Source organism: Seriola lalandi, unplaced genomic scaffold (assembly GCF_002814215.2).
Source record: "Seriola lalandi dorsalis isolate HSWRI2012SDOR001 ecotype SW California unplaced genomic scaffold, Sedor1 jcf7180002054377, whole genome shotgun sequence".
NCBI lineage: Eukaryota > Metazoa > Chordata > Actinopteri > Carangiformes > Carangidae > Seriola > Seriola lalandi.
The window spans coordinates 397,735-419,246 of NW_019524930.1; the positions used below are offsets into that span (position 1 = coordinate 397,735).

A 21,512-nucleotide genomic window follows, 5' to 3' on the forward strand; every position below is an offset into this window, starting at 1 on the left:
GATATGCTCCACAGAAAAGCTGGCAGTAAGCCAGCTAGCAACAGCAACATCTGCCTAACAAATTCATACAGTAAAGGCAAGTAAGCTAACGTTAGCATGCCATGTGTAGCCGGTCACTGATGAAAACAGACATGTAACATTGTGTAGATATCAACTTACTCAGGCATTGAGGAGAAGAAAACCCAGTTCCGGTTCAAGCTTGAGCTCTTTAGCAGGTTGTGGGACTCTGCATCTCAAAACCAGGTGGCATGAATGACTCTGAGAGAGCGGGTACATTTTTTTTTTAAAACTTTATGGATGAAGGGCCACCGGCCAACCGGGATTTTGGTTGATACCCCCCATGGCCAGTCCGCTTGTGCTCTGGTTTTATGTCTTGCTTCACCGGAGACTTTTGGTGTGTTCAGTGATGGAAATTCTGGAGGATCGCTTTCACCTGGTTCTGCACACCAGCATCTCACCTGTGGGCGGTCCCATGTATATTTGAGGAGGGCCAACAGTGGAAGGGCCAACAAGGAAGGACTCACATGCACTAACGTACACACGCTGCCAGACCGGCAACCAAAACCAGAGAAACTCAGATTACATTACACAATGCCCAGGACGCCATCACTCTGCTATATGTCTGCATAGAAAATGTGCTGTTTTCTGCTGCAAATATTCAATTTTGTCACTTTTTCTACAAAACACACGACAAAACATGCTTATAATTAGTATGCAGCTCAGAAAACTAAAAGCAACTATTACATCTTAAGAAAAAACATTGTGATTTTTATTTGTGTACTTGTGAACTAAAAAGACACAGAAAAGACACAGTGAGAAGAGATCATTACGGTATCAGTGTGTCCTTTTGTATCAACATGCGCTATAGAGGACAACAGTACACATATGCAATAACTGACCAGCACCCACAAGCAGTTATCACACAATCCTTATTTATTTGTCCATAACCTTAAATCCATTCTATTATAAATCTTTAGTGTGTAAATAACATTTCAATAAAACACCGTCAACAATCATTTACAGGTTACAGAGAGTTACAGAGAGTTCCCTCTGGCAAATCCAGCTGTAAATGTCTACAATCACACACTCACTAGATACAAAGGAAAAGAAAACCATTCATCAACTGGCACAAAGGCTCATGGGATGCAGACTGACAAAAAGCCCTTTCGAAAGTGCATTATACCGCAGTCGTGTTGCAATGTCTTTAAACAGAAAACTCCCATTTGAGAACAATAAAATAGACAAATATGTTTCTCCAATATATTTGGCAATGTATCACTCTTCTAGATATGTATAAAAAAGTGAACTTCTTATAGAAAGTAATTTTTTCCTCATGTCAGTTATTTTCAAAATATAAGTTAGAAAATGCTTTTAAAATTTTGGAAGACACTTTGGAAATTCTCTGTTAAATAATAAAGAGGTGTTTTAGTATATTTAAGTCAGAAAAATCAAAAGGACACTATAATCTATGACACTCAAAAGAGGAGTATTGATTGAAAACTGAAATTTCAACACTCTTCAAATGAGTCCATATTGGACAACTTCAAGTATAAAACTGTTTTTTGGATTTGTATTATTTGAAGGCTATATGCTGAGATTCAAACTCTTTCTGTTTGACACACTGCAAAACTTCAAAACTTATCCAGAACATTACACAGCAACAGTAACAACTGTACTGAAAACAAAAATCTCCTTCTGTCTAGAAAAGCACTCTTTACATAAAAAGAATTATAGTTCCGTTTGTTTTTCCTAAACACGTTATTTCTTCGTCTAAAGGCATCATGTATCTCATGAAATGACCATATCCTTGTTTAAACATTCGTGATGATTCATAGTAAGCTCAAAGTAAAAGCTAAATATTTAAAGCACTCAAACTTTCGTTTTGATATGTACTCCCTCTTTTGACCCTTTGAGGATTAGGTTGGGGAGACGTGCACATTCTTAGTGTTTTACATGAATAGAAACCGCTTTTCTTCCCCCGCACTGAATTAAAGCCTGTTTTAGTGACGATAATCAAAACTGAAAGATGTGTTGGTACTGCAGCTTTCGCAGAAGTCCTGCTTCCTCCAGTTATGCATTATCATGATTGCAACACAAAAAAACCCAGTCTTGTAATGTCTGACAGCTGAGAAGGCAACAATCATGAAAATATGTGAAATAAGCATGAACTTTAAAAACTAATTAAAGCGCATGTTTTGGACACAGATAGTGTGAGAACTACATTTCTCAACCAATAACATAACATAAACACCCATTTAAAGAGGCAGCTACACGAAATGGTTTGTTAATGATACATTTAAGAGAGTAAAACAAATTCAGTTAAGATCAAAGTTAAATTAGGGTTTTACTGATATTCGACTACCTATACTAGTTGAGGAAACTAAAACAAACTTTACTCAATAAAATCTTGCCTGCGATGTAAGAGCTGGGATTTAATCTCAGGTTGTCAATACAGACAACCACAAACTCCTCAACTTTACTTTCAACAACACTTAAACATCAGTTGACTTTGTTTGTAGTCACGTCTCATTCACTATATATATATATGTATATCTGTCAGCCGTCAGAGATTTTGCTACACCATTTATACCTCTCCCTTAAACATCTCTGTGTTTTAGACCATAGTGATAAGTGCTGCAAATCATTGAGCAGTACTGACTTATATCAGTACTGGAGTTTTATATTATTTTGCATCAATGTGATAAAGCATCTTGATTTGACACGTTTAATTCTCAGGAGAGGTCAAATACAGACAAACGTGTCTGGTTCTTTTATCCATAAAAAGTTTCTCTATTGATTTTCCAGGAAATGTATTACATCAAGATAAATACTGATATCACAGTATCAATTTACAAATCCCATGATAGAGCATTTTAACAATTTCAGCCACTCCTAATAGGACATTTGTCAGCGTGCAGAGAGCACATTATTCCCATCTTAACAACAGCAGTCTTCATGAGAGGCGAATAATGGGAACAAAACTTAATTTATCAAAAAAAAATTGACCTCAGGGTGAAAACAAACTGCGGATTTACTTCTGTAAGGATGCAGTAAAAAGTTGCCACACGACCTACATCTGCGCAAGTTCTTCACATTCAAATATGTGACAAACCTCTATTTATGGAGTGAAGTTCAACACCCTTAATGCTACATTTGACCTACAATGTCAAGCTTTTATAAAAGGTAGTGCATGCTCACATTCACTGGTGTAACATTGTTTTACTTTACATTGTTTTTAGCCTTTGTTCAGCTTTCCCATGATCAGAATTCATCTGATGTGTAACATTTCATGAGCAAGCAGCAAGCTCAGAGACGTTTTTAAAATGTCAGAACCTTTCAGTGAGGTTGATGAACTTCAGTAGACTCTGTCCCAGTTGCCTTGAAATCGTGTGCACGAGCTTAAACACCCTGAAAGACTGTTTCAAAAGTCAGTTTTACACCTGCTTACGTGCCTTCCTGTCACGCTTAGAGGAGGTCAGTACCATCGTAGACCACAGGCTTGTCGAGACTCAGGTGATACAGCACTTTCTTTGAGATGAACCTGATGAAAAGGGAAAGACATGAAAAACTTTATGCTTTAACAAACATGCAAGGACCTCATATGAGACAAGGAGTTACTGAATTACGGGACTGGGTGACTGACCTGGAGAAGGAGTTGTCAAAGACTAGTGTGTATTCTCCTGGGTTCCTGACTTTCAGTTCCCCCTGGATTGTCTCTTTGTGAGAGTTACAGCGAGTCAGTGGGATCAAAACCTGCAGAGAGCAAAGGACAGAAATCCTGGTTGACATTTATAGTTACGGTAGAGGATTATTTCTGAATCTATTAGGTCAGATCTGAAAAGGTGAGAGAATGAAAAGAGGAGGTAGGGATGGAGGTCAATATCACTTTATTGCTTCTGTATCTGGTTTTGAATCCCTGAACAAATCTCGTCTGGTAGTCTGTTTAGTGGGGAATGAAGACACCTTTTAGTTAAAAATTTTTTTTTTATTTCACTCAGTATCAAACTTTAACCACAGAGATTCTGCTGTGCTGAAATAATATTAATTCTACTTTATCATTCAGCAAATATCAACTAAAATAAATAAATAAATTTTTCTGCATGCATGATGCAGAAAATGTTACCTGAAGATGAAATCGTTGTTGCACTGCTGCAGGTCACAGAATACACAACACTAGCAGTAGGATGAGGCTGAGCCACAAGTTCTTCCTTCAACACGATGGATGGTTGATAAATATTTAAGCAAGGGTCTTAAATCCTTAAATCCTCCCATAAATACTGTATTTGCAAATGTTATCATTGACTTCAGTGAAATGTATACACACTTTGGAATGTTTAAACTTGTAATTACTCCTTTTTATGGGCCACTTGGGACCAGGAGAAACAAGCTGTGAACACAACACTGACACATCATAAGCTTTTAAGTTAATAGGGCCGAACTTGTGAGAAAACATTTGATAATTTACACATCCAGCAGTTACAGGGGAAAATTAACATTTATTTGGAATCGTGTTCGTGTCCTTTCACTCTCTTTGAGCTCGGTTTTTGGTCTCTACCAACTCCTGAGCGAAACATCTGCTCTTTAGCTGCTAATGCTCCACTGTTTTAACCGACATTCTCTGTAGGCTCATCATTTGGGCAACCCCTTTCACACAGCCACAATACAATAGCTGCCATTTTCCGTCAGTGTTGTTAACAGCAGTGTCGCTCAGTTAGCACATATTTGTGTATTTTATTCTTCTTCGCATGTGCCTGTTTTGTAAGACAGAAGCGAAAGATTTGAGAAGGGATTCACTGGCTGTCCAGCTTAACAAATCCAGCTATTCTCCAGCTACCAACTTAGAACCAGATCCAAAATGGAAGCACCAATCAGAGTCCGTCATTAAAAGAAAGTATTGTGTATACATGTTCCCTTTATACACATCCCAGCGTCTCACCTTGGCCTGCTCCAGTGGCGTCTCTGTATTCTCCCTGTAGAGCACACTGAAGGAGATGCTCTTGGGTTCAGAGGTGAAAGTCCAGGTAACAGTGGGACCAGGACTGCTCATGGTGATGGGGATGGTGCTGTAACAACTGGACTTGATGAAGAGCTCTCTGGAGCTGTCCCCAAACCCTGAGATGTCATCGATTGTGAAGTGGACAGAAAGACTGCAGCACAAGGCAAAAACCAGGACACAATGACGCAGGACGGCAATTGACAACAATTATTTTAGTTATTTTCTCAATTAATTGTTTGGTCAGATAAATGTCCGTCACAGTTTCCCAGAAATCAAATTGACATTTTCAAATTGCTTGGTTTATCCAAACAACAATCCAACATTCAGAAGTATTCAGTTAACTATCACATCTGGCTTGAAGACTTCTTTGTTTACCTCAAATTTACTTGTTCATGTTTACTTATTTATTGAGTCTATATAAGTAGACTCAGTACTTTGACATAAACTGAATATCTTTGGGTTTTGGACTATTGGTCGGATAAAACAGCAACAGACATTTGAATACGTCACCGTGGGTTAAAAAAATCATTGATGGCAGCTTTATTTCCAAGGCCTGAGTTTAGTTTAGTCTATTTGCACAAATAATAAAAAAAAACATAATACTTAACAGGAATAAAAAAGGATTACGCTGGTTAGATTAAAAAACACTAACATTGGATTATAAAATGATTTTACAAAAAAAAAAAAAAAATTTGAAATAAAAATAAAAACAATAACATAAAATCAGTTTATCAGTCACATGGAAAATAACCACATGAGCACAACACACAGAAAATAGAAAAAACAGGACTATTTAATATGTCTCGTCATGTTTTACTTACTAACTCAAATTGTTAATAACGAGCAAACTCTACAACTGCTACAAACGACACCAGGATAAATAAGAAACCTGATTGTAATGCAGTAGTACTCCCCAAAACCTGTAAGCAGACTTCAATGTGTATCCCTTTAAAAATTCACAATATGTTCATTTTGGGGCTTGGATTTAGTGCTTCGCTCAACGGCACTTTACCCTTATCTGTTGACATGAAGCTTTAAAGTTTTCTCTTCTTACTCTGTAAACAAAACTTTCTATAGGAACAAAGGTTCCAGAATACAAACTAAGCAACATTTGGGGAAGTTGTTGATGTAACACATAGATTTGTTTCATGTTTCACTTCCCACTTTGGATTCAGCAATAAGTTTCCTTCAGAGGAATTACTAATAAACTTCCTCTGAAAGTGTAACCTTGAGATTGCATCCATGTGTAAACGCAACAGTGCTGCATCCAGAGTGTAACCTTAACCGCATGTGATAAACTCACGTGAGTTCTCCAGACTTCAGCAGGCAAATCTCTGCATCCTGCACCGCAGCACTGAGGTCCTCAGTATCCTCTGATGTAAGGTCTCCTGCACTGGCACTGCTGTTTCTAGAAAAAGAAGAAAAAAAAGAATTTTCATCTGTAATTTAATGTATATCAGTTTGTGGAGGATTGTTAATAAAAAATTTTAAAAAATCGGAAAAACATATGCACTGTATGGTTGTGCAGGACATGCCAAAGTGCAAATATGCGCATGTGTTAGGGTACCAAGTTCTTTTTTATAGACACTGTATACAGAAAAATGTTAAAATAAAAATAAGTTCAATTCATTATAATTCATTTTTAAAGACAATGCTTCTTCTTTCTTCTCACTGCTGCAAATATTTCTGGTTTCCCGCCTGCAGAATTAAACTGGAACAGACTAAATGGATTGTTTTGAACATGAAGGAGGCCTGTGTTAAATCAGATCTGTTTATGTATCTGATAAACTGTTAACTGTATTAATCTCTCATGTTGTGGTTTATGATTTTTATCACTGACTCCATGTGCTACAGTCTCAATTCCCTTGTCAGTGACTGCATGTGAGATACTTACAGTTGTGCTGCCCCCTGCTGTCCATGTCCAGGAGAGCAGGCAGTAGCAAAAGAGAGGGAGTCACTGACCCCGCTCACTTCCTCCTCTGTGATGATGTCAAAAACACCATCGTCCTGTTTGTCTTCTTCTTCTGCTCCTAGAAAATAAACAATATCTTGATGTTTACTATTGCATTTTCATTGAACGCTTACTGCACCGTACATCCCATCATCAACAGATAGATCAAATATGAAAATAACCTTATCACTTGACAGGTTAGTCCTGCATGTGTTTATTGTTTTGTGTGTTGTGTTACCTGAGACACCGGTCACAGCTCTCCCAGCCTGTAGCAAACGGCTGAAAGGTGTCCCCGGGGTGCTGTTAGTCACTTCCTCCTGTGGGTGGCGCTCCACTACTGCACTGTGCTGGTTATAACAGTCCATGCAGCAGCGCTCCCTGTTGCTCCCCTGTTGGGTGCTCACTGTGTTGCTGCAGCAGTAGTAGCAGAAGGGACGCCCACACAGTCTAAGAAAACAGCAGATACAACGTGATGGAGATGGATAGACTCAGAAAAATGGCTCATTATTTTGAAATGTATTATGGTGTACAGAGGATTAATTAGTATTTAGAACATGTTTCAAACCAGTTCCTACAAAGACCTTTTTGTCTTTTAACACAGATAAAAAAATACAATATGTAAAAGACAAACACGTGTGCATCGGGAAATAAAAAATGCTACATTTTAAAGATAATTCCAAATAATATTAATAACCAATGATTAATTTGCATTTAAAAGCTTTTTAATGGTTTGGCTTCTGAGATGTGTACTATCTTTACTCAAACACTTGTCACTACATGCAGTGAGAGTTTTACATGAACACCACAGTTCCTGAATATGAGGCGCTGATCGACCATTCATGTGGCTGTGGAGGATGTTTATCTTTGGTTCACAGTTACAGTTGGAAAGTCTTAAATGAGAAGTGAAATGGGGAAACAACTTCAGTCACGCATTTCCAGACTGTTTTGACCTAAGCCATAACAAAGGGAAATGTTATTTTTGGTGGGACCATGCACCATGTTTCTGGTTAAATGTTTTGCATAAGTCTTTGGCAGCAAATACTATGTGTTGTGTCACACAGTATAAACTGATGTGGTGATTGTCATTAAACTACTAGTTTACAGCGGACACGACTGAGCACTACGGAGGACAATCGGACCTGCAGCTGTACTTGCGGATCCACCAGCTAAACTGACTGTGACAGCCCAGACAATAGTTCACGTCTCTCTCCGTCTCCTCATCCCGCAGTTTCTGCTCAAACTCCAGGGCATCTGTCTTCTGCCAAAGTGCATCTTTCTCCCTGCAAAGAGCAAAATCAAGCATATTTGCATAAGCGCTACAATCACACATTATTACTGCAGATTACACAAGCTGGGTGTTTGGTTGTAGCCATTTGCAAAACAAACTCAAAAACATTAGGCAACAAATCTCAGCATCGTGGCTCAACCCTTCTTTGTGCATATTGCACTAGTATCGACCAGACGAACAAGAAGGAAAAACAGTAAAAACAACAAAAATACACCATAGGTAAATCTGAGGTTATATGAAGTATGTTTATACCTGATGAGTTCGACAAGTCTTTCTTCCAAATTAATTTTGGTGCGGTAAAGGTCATCGAGTTCAGCAGCCGTCTTAAGATCAAAGCTCTGTTTGTCCTGTTTGACTCTCCGTAGATTTTCATTCATTTCCTGACAGGTCCGCTGAGCTGCTGCCAGACCCTCCTCAGACCTGCACGCATACATATACATTATCATTTTATTATAAAATATGTGAAGCTTCCCAGGTGACTTTGATTCTCTCCATGCTGTTATTATTTTTAGGCCTGAAATTTAAAAACAGCAAGAAGAAGAATGCCAAAATCCTCAAAACGGCATAATGAATGAAAAACAAACATTCAGATCTAAACACACAAGATTAGAAACATTTTTTTTTTCACAGAGCTATAATTTGGTCCAGAATGTGTGATTATGAATACAGTATCTCACCTTGATAAATTCCCTTTCAGATGGATTATCTCGTCTTCTTTCTGCTGGATGAGATTTTCAGACTTGGCCATCTGGATGTTTTTCTCCTCAATCTGTTGGCAATATCTCTGATTCTCAGCCTGCAATCAGCACAGCAAAGCAAGACATTATTTCTGAATTATGCTTGTGACCATAACGTTATGATTACTTCAGTTGCCCAAATACACAATGTAACTGCAATTTGCATTTTCATTTATCAATCCCAGACATACAAATACACATCAAGATAAATGTACATGCACTTTGTTGAAGGCTTCCTTGCTAGAAAACAAGTCTAGTGTCTGGCTCAATTTTGGTCTCATCAGAAAGAACCTTCTTCCAGATCACTTCAAAGTCTCCTTGCAGTCTGTATAAGCATTGTAGAATGGGGCTCATCGGCCAATCATATACTGTAGCACCAAACTTGGTAAGTAGCACGTTGTCATTTCACCTTTAGTCCCTTGAGTTTGTTCTCCAGATCGACCACTTTGTCTTGCTCAGTCGTCAGCTGTAGTTTCATTTCCTGTAGCTCTTGGTTCACATTCTGGATGAGTATATAAATCACAATGATGACTTTCAGAAATTCAGACATTGTGGTTTAATATTGAGATATGCTGATAAATATCTTCAGTAGTTTTCTGTTATTACTTGTCATGAAACAATCCAGCACTCTGTTTACATGCAGCTAAGTCACCGGGTTACACAGAGAAATCAGGCTACACAGCTTATCGGAGAACGCGTTTACCGGCACTGTAGTAACCTGTTTGCTGTAAATCTGCGTATACATGCAGCAGATCAGCAATCAGATTTCTCCTCTCAAAGCATAGCGTTTCCTCACAGCACATATGTGTCTGAATTTCATAAGCAGTCATATGATTATGGGGGAAAACTGTCTTCTTTAGACTTCAAGCAGCTATTTATATAACTTTCAGTTTTAGTTGGACTCGTAGCGTGTAGTTTGTTCCTGTGTACAACGCCAAGGAATCGACATTCTCCAGGAGAAATCTCCCTGGAGAAAATCTGGTTTCTCTGATCCTCTACCCCAACATCAAAAAAAACTGGTGTGACGTCAATATGGCATTTTAAAAAAATCAGCTTACATCAAGAAGCCAAAACATGGTTACCTAAGTGCATGTGAACACACTGAAACATACAACATCTATATAGTTGACTTGTTTGTGTCTGACCTGGATCTGGCTGTCGTAGCTCATGGCTTGGCTGCTCAGCTGGAAGCGGAGAGCCTGGATCTCCTCCTGGTTCGTCTCCTGCACCGTTTCAGCATCCTGTTGGGCCTTGCTCAGCTTCTGCAGCTCCTGCTTGGATGCCAACAGATCCTCCTCCTTTTGGAGCTGATTGAGGAGCTGCTGGTTCTCCTGACGTAACTCCTCCATGCAACTACTCAGTCTCTCAGCTTCCTGAGACGCCTCATCCTCAAGCTCTTGCAGCTTTGTTGACAGGCCCTCCCAGCGCAGACGGGCCTCTTCGTTCTCAGCGGTTAGCATACAAACATGCACACCGAGCTCAGCTGTTTCTGTGTTGGCTCTATGGAGCGCCTCCCTGGATTCACTGTTCTCCAGGCACAAGGATTCATATCGCAGCTTCAGTTTATTTAGCTCCTCTCTGGAGGCTGTCACCTCTGCAGCCAGACCTGCGCGAGCCTGAGCCTCACCGTCTCGCTCGCGGACGAGAGCCTCCTCTCGCTCCCGGGAACGAAGAATCTCGTCCACATGCCGGCGGTTTAGCTCCTCCACCTGGCCCTTGAGTTGTTCCGCTAAAACACGAAGGTCCTCTCTGGACGCCTCCGTCACCTCCTGCAGGGCCTGAACTTTCATCCTCTCCTCAGTTCCTGCTAGAAGCTGAGCCCTGAGCTCCACCACCTCTTCTCGCAGCCGGTGCACCTCCCTCAGGTTGAGCTCCAGTTGAGCCTCAGCTATCACCAGCCTGAACGGGGCCTCTTTGGTTTCCATTGAGGCACTCTGATGCTCATCATGAAGCTTCTGCATTTTTTCATTGCTCTCTGCAGCTCCCTTTTCATCGTGCAGCTCTCCAGCCCTGCTCTCCAGTTCCTCTGCTCGAGCCTGCAGAAGCCCACATTTTACAGTCTGGTCTCTGAGTTTCGCCTCAGTTACCTGGAGTTTTTCAAGTAACTCTGCTTGGCTTCTTTGGGACACTGTGAGGTTCTTGCCCAACTTTGCAGCTTTGGTACTGAGAGAGTCCAACTCCTGTTGCGTTCTTGCTAACTGCTTCTTCAACAATGACTGAACCTCAAGAAGCTCCCTGTTCTCAGGCTCTAGCTTCTTTAATTGAGTATCTGATACTTCCTTCTGTACAAGTGCCTTCTGAACAATCTCCTCCAAATGCAGGTTTTCATCTAGAAGCTTCTTCTCTCTGGCCTCCACACTCATATTTGCAGCCTCTACTCTACCTTTTAAGTGCTTCTCAGAAGCCCTCAAAGCAGCCAGCTGATCTAACAAGGCTGTCCTGCTCTCTGTCAGCTCTGTAATGCTCTCCTCTCTCTTCTTTACTGTTTGGAGTAGCTTAGTGTTCATTTCCATGAGATTGCTGCATTGAGTTTTGTAGTCCTCAACGTTTTCGGTTTGATCAAAGGAAGTGACTTCATTATCTGTAAGTTTAGAGCTCAGACTTTCTTTCTCAACATTTAGCTTCTCCACCTGCTCCTCTAAGTGTTTTATTCTTTCTGAACTAACAGCTAGCTCTTTCTCTCTGGCTTTAAGAGTTTTTCTTAAATCCAGGATCAGGCTCTCGACTTCCTCATTCTGGCTACTACTCATGCTACATCTCTGCTCTACCTCCTCCCTCTCTTCCTGCAGTCTTTTCCTTAGTTCCTCTGCCTGTCGTTCTCTGCACTCCAGTGATGCTTGTAGATCCTGAAGCTGGGCTCTCAGGTTCCCAGTCTCCTTCTCTTTCAAACTCAACGCCCCCTGAATTCGACCCACGACCCCTTGGAGCTCCTCCAACCGCTTGAGGGCCTCCTCCTGTTCATCATGTGCTCCAGCTTTTACTTCAGATAGCTTCGCCTCACTGTTTCTCAACTCTTCTTCCCTGAGTTTGAGTTCCTGTGATAGACGCTCTGAGTGCCTGGCCCTGTCTTCAGCCTCTCTCTTTGCCTCCAGCTTCTCCTCCTCTGTTGTCTTCAGTTTATCCAGGAGTTCCTGGATTTTCCAGGCTGAGTCACAGTAGCTTGCTGCTTGTTGACCCTTTTCTTTGAGAGCTTCATCCAACTTAGAGAGAAGCTCCATATTTTTGTTCTCAGCAGCTGTGAGTCTGTCTTGAAGTTCACTGCTTAGAACTTCCCTACAGTTATGAAGGTGATTTACTCTCTCCTGATTACCCGCTTCTTGTTTACTTTGGGCTTCTGTTGATGCCGAGAGGCCAGAGGACTTCTGAGCTGCAAGCTCTCCTCTGAGGTCTTTAACTACACCTTTCAACTCAGCAGCCTCTTTGCCTAACGCCTGAACCTGAACCAGAAGCTCCTGCTGTCTGAGCTCGGACTGGTCGAGCTCAATGCGGAGATTCTCCGCGATGCTGCAAGGAGAGGGTTCCCCCAGTTCTCCCAGTTCACCAAGGAGACTGTGACTCAAGTCAGGGATTGGAAGAAACTCCGCCTGCACCTGGTCAAATGATGGAATAAGAAAGCTCTGGTCAGATACTTCAAATGGTCACATTTTATAAAAAAAATTTTTTTTAAAGTTTTGTGTAAAAGTATAGTACAGTTACAAGGTTTGGCCACCTCTGAGCAAAATACATAGTTTGTTGATTTCTGAAGTGAAAATAAGTAAATACAAGCCCTGCAGCAAACAGAAAAAATTAAGATTAAATTAAAATGAGCCTTCTTCAAATATTAATGCACTGTTACTTTTATATTTCTAGTATGTGTGTGTGTATATATATATATATATATATATATATATATAGAAGAGTGTATTCTCTTCTTCCCCTTCACAAATAAACAAATTATGTCGTTTGCCCAGGAGTGCCCAAACTTTTACATCCAACTATAAATCGGACTGTGAATATACCTGTGATTGTGAGTAGCTGCTGACCAGACTGTTGATGCTGGAGCAGCGACTGGGAGCCTTCCACAGGAAAGCTGATGAGGCTGTGCCTAATGTTCGCCTTTCAACATAATCAGATACCAAATATTAAATTAGCTTAACACCCGATAAATAATAGGAGACAAACATGACATCCAAATTATTGAAAAAAAAAAAAAAAAACATTTTCAAACAGACAAAATTCTTAATATTTTCCAAGGGAATTATCCTGGAAAGGACTGTGCAATTTGGTACTAATTATATATATAAGCAGAGACAATGTTATGACAAAATACAAATACTATTTACTTGTTGGAAAAATATGCTTGTAATTTACAAATGCACAGAAAAACTTGTTTTTGCATTTCTGGATATTCAGTTGAGTTCCTGTGAACTTACAATTTCTTTGCAAGAGGATGGTTATGTTACCAATTACCTGAAATGAATTTTACTTCCACCAAAACAGCACCGTCTCCATTTTACCTTTAAATACACCAAATTACGCGGCAAGAACTTTCTCACGAATTTGCAACTACACAACTACTTCTCAGTTTCTTCTAAGAAAATATTACCACACTAAAAAAACTAAAATAAAGTGTTACCGATATTGTCACGTATAATATTGCAAAGTTTTCACACCCTGGACACAAATATTCATTTACTTTCTAAAGTAACAGTTAAAAGGAGGTAAATGAGTTTTTTCTGTTGATAAAAATACTGCAATAACAATTTGAATCTTACTATTTCTATTGCTATTATTCCTTTAATTACAAAAATTGCACTTGAAAAAGATTGTTTCTGTGGATTGTGTCTAACTGGATTAGCCTGCACAGCAAGTGTTGCCTTACCTGACCAGAGCTGACACACACACACACACACACAATGCTACTGAGAAACAGACCATATGTGGCTGAATGCCTTTTAACTTCATCTACTCTCCCATTTTACCTAACACTCTCTTAAAATATAAAATGTAAATTATAAAAGACCATCCCGACGGCCAGTTCAGCGAATCTTACTATTTTTGATTCTGATTCAGCTAAGCCAATATGCTGTCATACAGTATATGTCAAATATTTCATCAATAGTACAGTGATGAAACTGTTTAGCCAGACACAATTAAATGGAAAACAAAAGTATGTGTGTTTGTTTGGGTATTGCATCACATCATATGAGGCTACTTGTTGGAAATAATACGCACAGCAATTATCTGCTTTTAAGCAATTGCTGACAGTGAACATAAATACTGTACAGACTGACATAATCCTATAAAATAGCCCTCAAAAACAATTCTGCATTTCTGAATATCATCTTTATTTTTGTTTGTAGTGTGTGTGAGAGATGTCGATTCAACCCTTTTTCAGGCTACAGTTTGTGTTGTTGTGGTGTTGCTGCACTGTATTATACAACAGGATTTAAATAATAATCACTATAATGTGATTCAGTAAAACAACACAAAGTATGCTTTAAAAAATTGTAGCAATCGCCTGTAGAGTGACTGCAAATTGATGACAAGGAAGTGAAAAGTTTTGGCAAAGGTGTTGACGCGAAGAACAGCGATCAACGCTCACATGCTGTCACCACCCACACTTTCGGCACCCACATCCTCTTGCACACAAATTCAAACACACACAAGCCAAAGAAAAAGAAAGAGCTGTGAATGTGCTGAGTGATCAGATAATTAAGTGTTTCTTCACGTTTTGAAATACCGAATATTCTATCAGAATTTTACATTAGATGGACTAAGCTGCTGTGTTAGCTCAAATTACTTTAAACCTTTCTCAGATCGTTTGCTAATTATTTTTGAACCTCTGGAGGATCTGTAACCTTTCATTTCTTTCTTCATTTCTTTGTCCAATACAACATCAACAATAAATCCAACACCCAGAAACACTGACATGTTTTCCTTTCAGCCCAAGGAAGAAAACTGCTGATTGTAAAAGTGTAAACACATGATCTGTTACCTTGCAAAGGCTGGCCAATCTGCATCGAGGTCATAACCTCTGGCCGCAACGTCGAATTGGATCTGGTTGAGCTCATAAAGATGGTTGATTATGTCAGCAGTGAGGTGACACTTGAGGAATGGACTCCGGGCATAATACCAGTCACTGCATGGGAGGAATACAAACAGCAAAACATAAAAATTTTATTGGATACAAAAAATGTTAGAGCAATTAAGCAATGTGTTTTGATATATTGTGCTGTTTATGTTTAGATTAGATAAATGGAGATTAAGACAAATAAATTTTTTCACAACAAAAACGAGACTAAAGCTAAATGAAGCAAACTTTGAAAACGAGAACTATGACAAAAACAATTTTTGTCAGGTCAAAACTAAATTGTGAAAGATGAACGAACAGACAAGGAACTACTTAATGATGTAATGCAAAGTCTTATCAAACAACACAATATCACACACTAATTAGCAAAACCGATTCAGGTGCTTGAACTGTTGAATTTCAGTTAATAAGAAGCTTCTTTCATTCTGAAACATTATATCTCTACCAGTATTGTTATCTGCCTTGCAGTACAGAGGAGTAGCACCGCATCCATGGTAATTGGATAAAACAAAAATGGCAGCCGTTGTAGCCACAAATAGTTTAGAAGACAAAAAATTAAAAATACATGACAAAAATGAGACAAGAACTCAATTAAAATGCCAGGCTAGCTGTTTCCCCCTGTTTCCAGCCTTTATGCTAAGCTAAGCTAACCAACCAGTTTCTTGTCCAATTTTTGGCAAGACAGTAAATAAGCACATTTACTAAAATGTCAAACTATTCGTCTAAATACAAAAATTGCACATGAAAAAGATCGTTTCTGTGGATTGCGTGTAACTGGATTAGCCTGTACAGCGAGTGTTGCCTTACCTGACCAACACACACACACACACACACACACACACACACACACACACACACACACACACACACACACACACACACGCGATGCTACTGAGAAACAACAATATGCGGCTGAATGCCTTTTAACTTCACCTACTCTCCCATTTTACCCAACACTCTCTTGAAATATAAAATGTAAATTGTAAAAAACCATCCTGGTAACACAAATGTCAAATAAAGCAAAAAACAAAAGTAACATTTGGTGCTCTTTTAAAAGACAGGAAGTGAAAGCCATCTGTACGTCTCTATGGCTCAGCTATGTGCCTGTTTTTTTTTTTGGTTTGTTTTTTTCCTGTAAAAACAGAAATAAGACATAAATCAGGAACGGAGAAACACACTTCCTGTGAAATGATGCCATCTTACTGTCATCAGTGTTGTAAAAACATGACATATCAAGCCAACTCTTAGAGAACTAATATGGAGAAATGTGTCCAGTGAATGTGAGGGTGTATGTGTGTCTCCTCTGACCTTGTGACTTTCTGGTTTATAAGACACTGCTGAAGCGTGTCTGCAAGACGCTGGTGAACGAGTGAGTAGCGGATGAAAGCCCTTCCTTTCCCCAATGACGTCTTCAACTGAGGCACAAAAACATACATATTAGTGTACATTCACACACAGACATTACATGTTATGTGGCAGCAGTATTTACATCCTTTTATATCTACAGTGTCATACAGCTCATACTATTTAAACTGGTTCCTCCGTTTTCAGTTGCAGGACATTAAGGACCAGCCGTTAAGTAAGGCTGCAGCTAATGATTACTTAGCCCATTATGGTCATTCTTAGTCAGAAAATAGAAAAAACTGTCCATTACAGACCAAGATGTCTTGATTTTTCTGACAAACCGTTGAAAACCAAAAGATATTCAGCTTACATTGATTTAGAAGAGATAAAAGCAGAAAGTTTACCCACACAGGAGAAGCTCAAACCAGGGAGTAATTAGGTTTGTTTTGCTTTAGAATTAACTTAAATTAAATCTAAATAGTTTGTGTTTATTTTTCCATTGTTCAGCTGATCGATTATTTGACTGATTTCACTTCTAGTTTTAAATAACCCCGATGTGAAACTGTGTTTTGTTAACATGTGTCCCAGTAGAGAACATTTCAGGATCTCTACATTTAAAGGTCATCACTGCGTAGACACTGTCTAGCACAGACTCTCAAATACATTGGCAGATGGAGGGATTTAGGTAAGACAACAGACTCACAGACCTACCATAAGGACACCAGCTGGAGACTCCCTTATGTCTGTGACTGAACAACAAGATGCAAGAAGAGCAAACCCAGAGTAAAAGTAATATTTTAAGTGAGAGTTTTCCAACAAGGAACTGGCCTTCAGCTGTTATCGACTGAACCATGTCACCTTTGAAAAAAGTCAAACTGACACTTGTAAATCTCTAAAGAAACTAAGGACCACAGATATGTTTTGAAGAAGCCTCCATGCTAAAAGCCCTAAAGAATGGACCGACAGAAATTAATCAACAACTACTGTGATAATACATTTATTGTTTTCGTCACTTTTTGAGCAAAAATCTCAAACATATGTTGGTTCCTGCTTCTAAAATATATTTTTTTGTAATATTTGACAGTAAATTTAATACCAGTCGGCCTTGTACTGTTGATTGGAAAAAACAAGCAAACAAAACAAACCCTGAAAACGCATACGACATAATAGACTACTGTTCTACAATATAAAAAAATCTATAGTAACACAGTGAGCTGGCAGACACCCAAGAAAAGTCACTTTAGCCTTGACACTTCATATTTCCATTTTGAGAGGATCACTGAATGGATACACATCAGATTATTGCACTTTTAGAAAGAAGGGCAAAAACGATTGGTTGGTCATTTTTTCAAGCAAAACTGAGAAAAATGTTCTGGTTCAGGTTTCTCAAAGGTGAAACAACTCATTTGCATTTCTTTAACATCTATAATAGTAAACTGACTATTGTTCTGTTTTGGACTGTTGGAAACCTCGGATCCTGAGAAACTGTAAACCAATCATTTTATTGAGAAAATAATTGGCAGATGAAATGAAAATAACAACCAGTTGCAGCTCTTCAATACACCACAATATCCCACTGTGGCCTATGTATGTACTCATATATACGTATTCACACACAACTGCAGTGAGTAGATCTGCATCAGATTAACAGTGGGTCTTAGAAAGAAAAGCTGCAACGGTTTGTCAATTAAATGCTTAGTTGATTGATAGAAGAGTGAACAGCAAATATTTAGATAACTGATTCAATGTTGAGACTTTTTCCAAGCAAAAGATCCAAAGGTTTGCTGGTTGCAGTTCCTCAAATGAGAGGATTTGCCGCTTTTCTTTATCATAAATGATAATAAACTCAATATATTCAGGTTTGTTGTACAAAACAAGCTATTTAAAGATGGGTTTGCGATGTTTTTCTTTTATCAACTGAACAATTGAGTAAATAATCATCAAATTCTGATAATGAAAACATTGTAGCCCCAATAGAGATAAAAATTTCTTGTGAGGCAAAATTAAAACATTTAATTTCTAAATCATTATTATACTTTCTGTTTTTAAGCACACAGAAGCCTAACTATCAGACACACAGAATTAAATATAGTAAAAACTAAAATTAATTGAACTACAGTTATTCCAATATGAAGCTCACCACTGTGAATCCCCAGGACAGAAGGTGAAGAAGAAACAGTACAGGTGTGAGTCTTACTGTACCTGACCGACCAGAGGATTACCTACATAGTTGCACAGTCATTGTGTATTTCAGTGTATGCGCATGTGTTGCATGTCATGGCAGGGCTGAAGACAAGAAGAGTGTGACTGTGTGTGTGCTGCACAGGAGGATTACCTCAGGGATGGACTTAACAAAACGGATGCCATCGTTAGCTCCCTTGATCTTAATCAGGCAGTCGCAGAAGTAATCCCAGTAGTCTTTCCTCTGGCCAAGAAAGGTTGTCTTCTCCTTCTGGTCAAACTAAGAAACACACACCACCATGTTATAACAATGTCTGTCTGACACTAATGTGTATAATTGTGCATTTGCGTCAGTTTATAATTCATATAAAAAAAAAAAGGTTTGAGAAAATGTTAAGAACATAAAGAATAAATGTGTTAAATAAATGTCTTCTTTCCTAACTTCTATCTCAAGACCCTTTAGATTTATATCATGCAATCTTTGACTGTCCAAACTCCCAAGTAGGAAACCACTGGACCAAAGACTGTGATGAGCAGTGTTAGCACACTTTAAAATTCCCACTGGATCATCCAAACAAATAGAAGTAATACTTTACTGATTTAAGTTTTGTTGTTATCACTGTTAGGTGCTTTGATATCAGAATAATAGTCATTTTGTAAACTGGAGATTAAATTACAGTTGAAACATTTAGTCAATTATGTGATTAGTCAATTGCCAGAAAAATGATATGGGACAATCAATATATCCTGTAACTAACTTTTCAAGCAAAAATGCCAAAAAGTTGCTGGTTCCAGCCTCTTAAATATGGACATTTCCTCTTCTCTTCTTTGACTTACATGGTAGTCATCTGAATATCGAAGCAATCTGAAGACATTACCTTCAGCTCTGAAAACTTATGATGGTCAATTTTCTGTATGTTCCGACATTTTATATACCAAATAATTAAATGACTGATCAAAAAGGTATGTGGCAGATTAATCAACAATAAAAATAATTGTTAATTGTGGCCCTGGTAGATTTAGGTACCCTACCTGTAGCAGGTATTCTAGTTTATAGAAGAACTTGTGCAGGTTGGCACTGTCATCTGTTATGGGTTCACCGCACTCCCTGTGTTCTTTACTCAACTCCAACACAGCATCTAAACAAAACAGATACAGCATTATTACCTCACACACACAAAAAAATCTGTTCCCACACTAATGTTTGCAACATTTTTATCTGTCATAGATGATTATTAGTCAAAAAAAACATTTCCTGTCAAAGATGTGTGACTCTAAATGTTGCAATTATTCTGTGGGCAAGATACTGTATGCAGTTTTTTTTTTTGCATTGTTATGTCCTGTTTGATATGTTATTTTTTATTTTTAACTTCTTTACTTGTATGCCTACTGCAAAAAGTACACAAAAAAACATGTCATATGGCTCACATAGAGCAACACTGTATACTGTACACATATGTTGTTTATTGTTTGTGCAGATAGCTTAATCACCATGCAAATCTCTGATTATCCTCTGCAGTTGATTATCACCAACCGATGAGCAGGAAGCCATTGTGGGGAAAATGTCAGGAAATTCTGCATGTGGGATTAAAACAGAATTTTTTGTTATTTCCCATGTTTCATGATACAAACACTGTTTCTCATATCCCTGAATTGTCCAGAATATACCCCAAAAAGCATGTGACTGTAAATATATGCCAAAGCTGCTACCAGTGGGAGGTAGACATAAAAATAGTACTGCCCTAAATTAGTTTCCCCCTTCCTGTAAAAATGTAAGTCTCTTCCATTAAAACAACAGTGGATCCTGGAAACCTAAAGCTGATGAGACAACTGAATTGTGCCACTAAGAGGGTGCATGAACATGTTAAGATGACACACTAAGGAAACCACATTAAGTAGCCAAGTTAGCAATATTTGCCTACAGAGGAGGTACAACCTTTACATCACGACGACAGGTGGAAGCGTAACACTGTTTACAGCGACAACCTCTTTATCAGATCGTTGACACATGATTTATCTCCTGTTATCAACGGTTGCCAACATTAACCAGAAAAGTTGACTTGTATCACTTTCAAACCGCTTCAAAATGCAATCAACCGCGACGTAAACATGGATTTGTCAAAGCTTGCGAGTGCTATGTGACATGCACCTGCTCTCGGCTCTTCATTTCCTGCTCTTATTTCATGTACATTTCTGTCACAAGCCTTCGCAGTTTGGTTGTAAATAAAGCCAAACAGCTTAACATTAAATAAAGGTTGAAATAATAAACGTACTTGATGTGTAAAATTGTCCAGTGTCCAGTTTGTAGGTGATACAGCAGAAACTTGCTACTGTTGGGGCGGGCTCTCTGAATGATTGACAGGTCTAATGGATAAATAGGGAGAAGCTCCTGCTGCTAGTTTGGTTGAGAGACAAACGGTAAATAAAGTAAATAAACAGAAAGCTTAACCGTGTGTCCTGCGTCATGTACCTAATGATTTATGAAATATATATAAAGTATTAGAACAAAAAACAAAAAAAAGGCCCGTGTCATGTCTGACGAGTCTCTCTCTCTCTCTCTCTCTCTCTCTCTCTCTCTCTCTGTCTCTCTCTGTCTCTCTCTCTCTCTGTCTCTCTCTCTCTCTCTGTCTACAATAGTAATATATAAATAAATGATATATAATAAATATAATAAATAAATATATAATAATATATACAAAAGAGATATACAAAAGAGATCAATTATTTATGAAAAAAATACTGGATTATGTTGTTCAAGCAATAAAAATATATTCATAAATATTGTGAGATAGTCCAGCATGAGCAGACAAATTATTTATTTTTTTATTTTATTTATTATCCTCAAGTTAAGTTGTTTGTTTTCTTATAGTGACAAAAACTGCACTGTTGTTGTCAACTGGGAATGTGTATGTTTTTGTAATTGTGAATTTCTGAAATTCCGA

The 21,512-nt window shown here is 38.5% G+C and overlaps 1 protein-coding gene across 1 annotated transcript; it reads right to left on the reverse strand.

Annotated features, from left to right (window-relative positions):
• Window positions 1–915: 915 nt before the first annotated feature.
• On the reverse strand, window positions 916–20,956 carry fyco1b (FYVE and coiled-coil domain autophagy adaptor 1b). The gene is made up of 18 exons (XM_023408969.2): window positions 20,844–20,956; window positions 20,062–20,145; window positions 19,603–19,709; window positions 18,725–18,850; window positions 16,354–16,460; window positions 14,950–15,093; window positions 12,971–13,067; window positions 10,118–12,562; window positions 9,382–9,474; window positions 8,913–9,031; window positions 8,488–8,655; window positions 8,087–8,227; window positions 7,186–7,394; window positions 6,891–7,026; window positions 6,300–6,404; window positions 4,937–5,147; window positions 3,644–3,753; window positions 916–3,541 (listed from the first exon to the last, which is right to left on the reverse strand). Exons 2-18 carry the CDS (start codon window positions 20,120–20,122, stop codon window positions 3,466–3,468), a joined length of 4,455 nt encoding a protein of 1,484 aa, XP_023264737.1. The 5' UTR covers window positions 20,123–20,145; window positions 20,844–20,956; the 3' UTR covers window positions 916–3,465.
• Window positions 20,957–21,512: the final 556 nt, after the last annotated feature.

Coding starts and splice junctions, on each gene's coding strand:
- fyco1b (XM_023408969.2), bottom strand. CDS start 20,122: ATGGCTTCCTGCTCATCGGTTGGTGATAATCAACTGCAGAGGATAATC. Junction 19,710..20,061: donor GATAATCAGAGATTTGCATG/GTGATTAAGCTA, acceptor TGTTTTGTTTAG/ATGCTGTGTTGGAGTTGAGT. Junction 12,563..12,970: donor GCAGCTACTCACAATCACAG/GTATATTCACAG, acceptor TCATTTGACCAG/GTGCAGGCGGAGTTTCTTCC.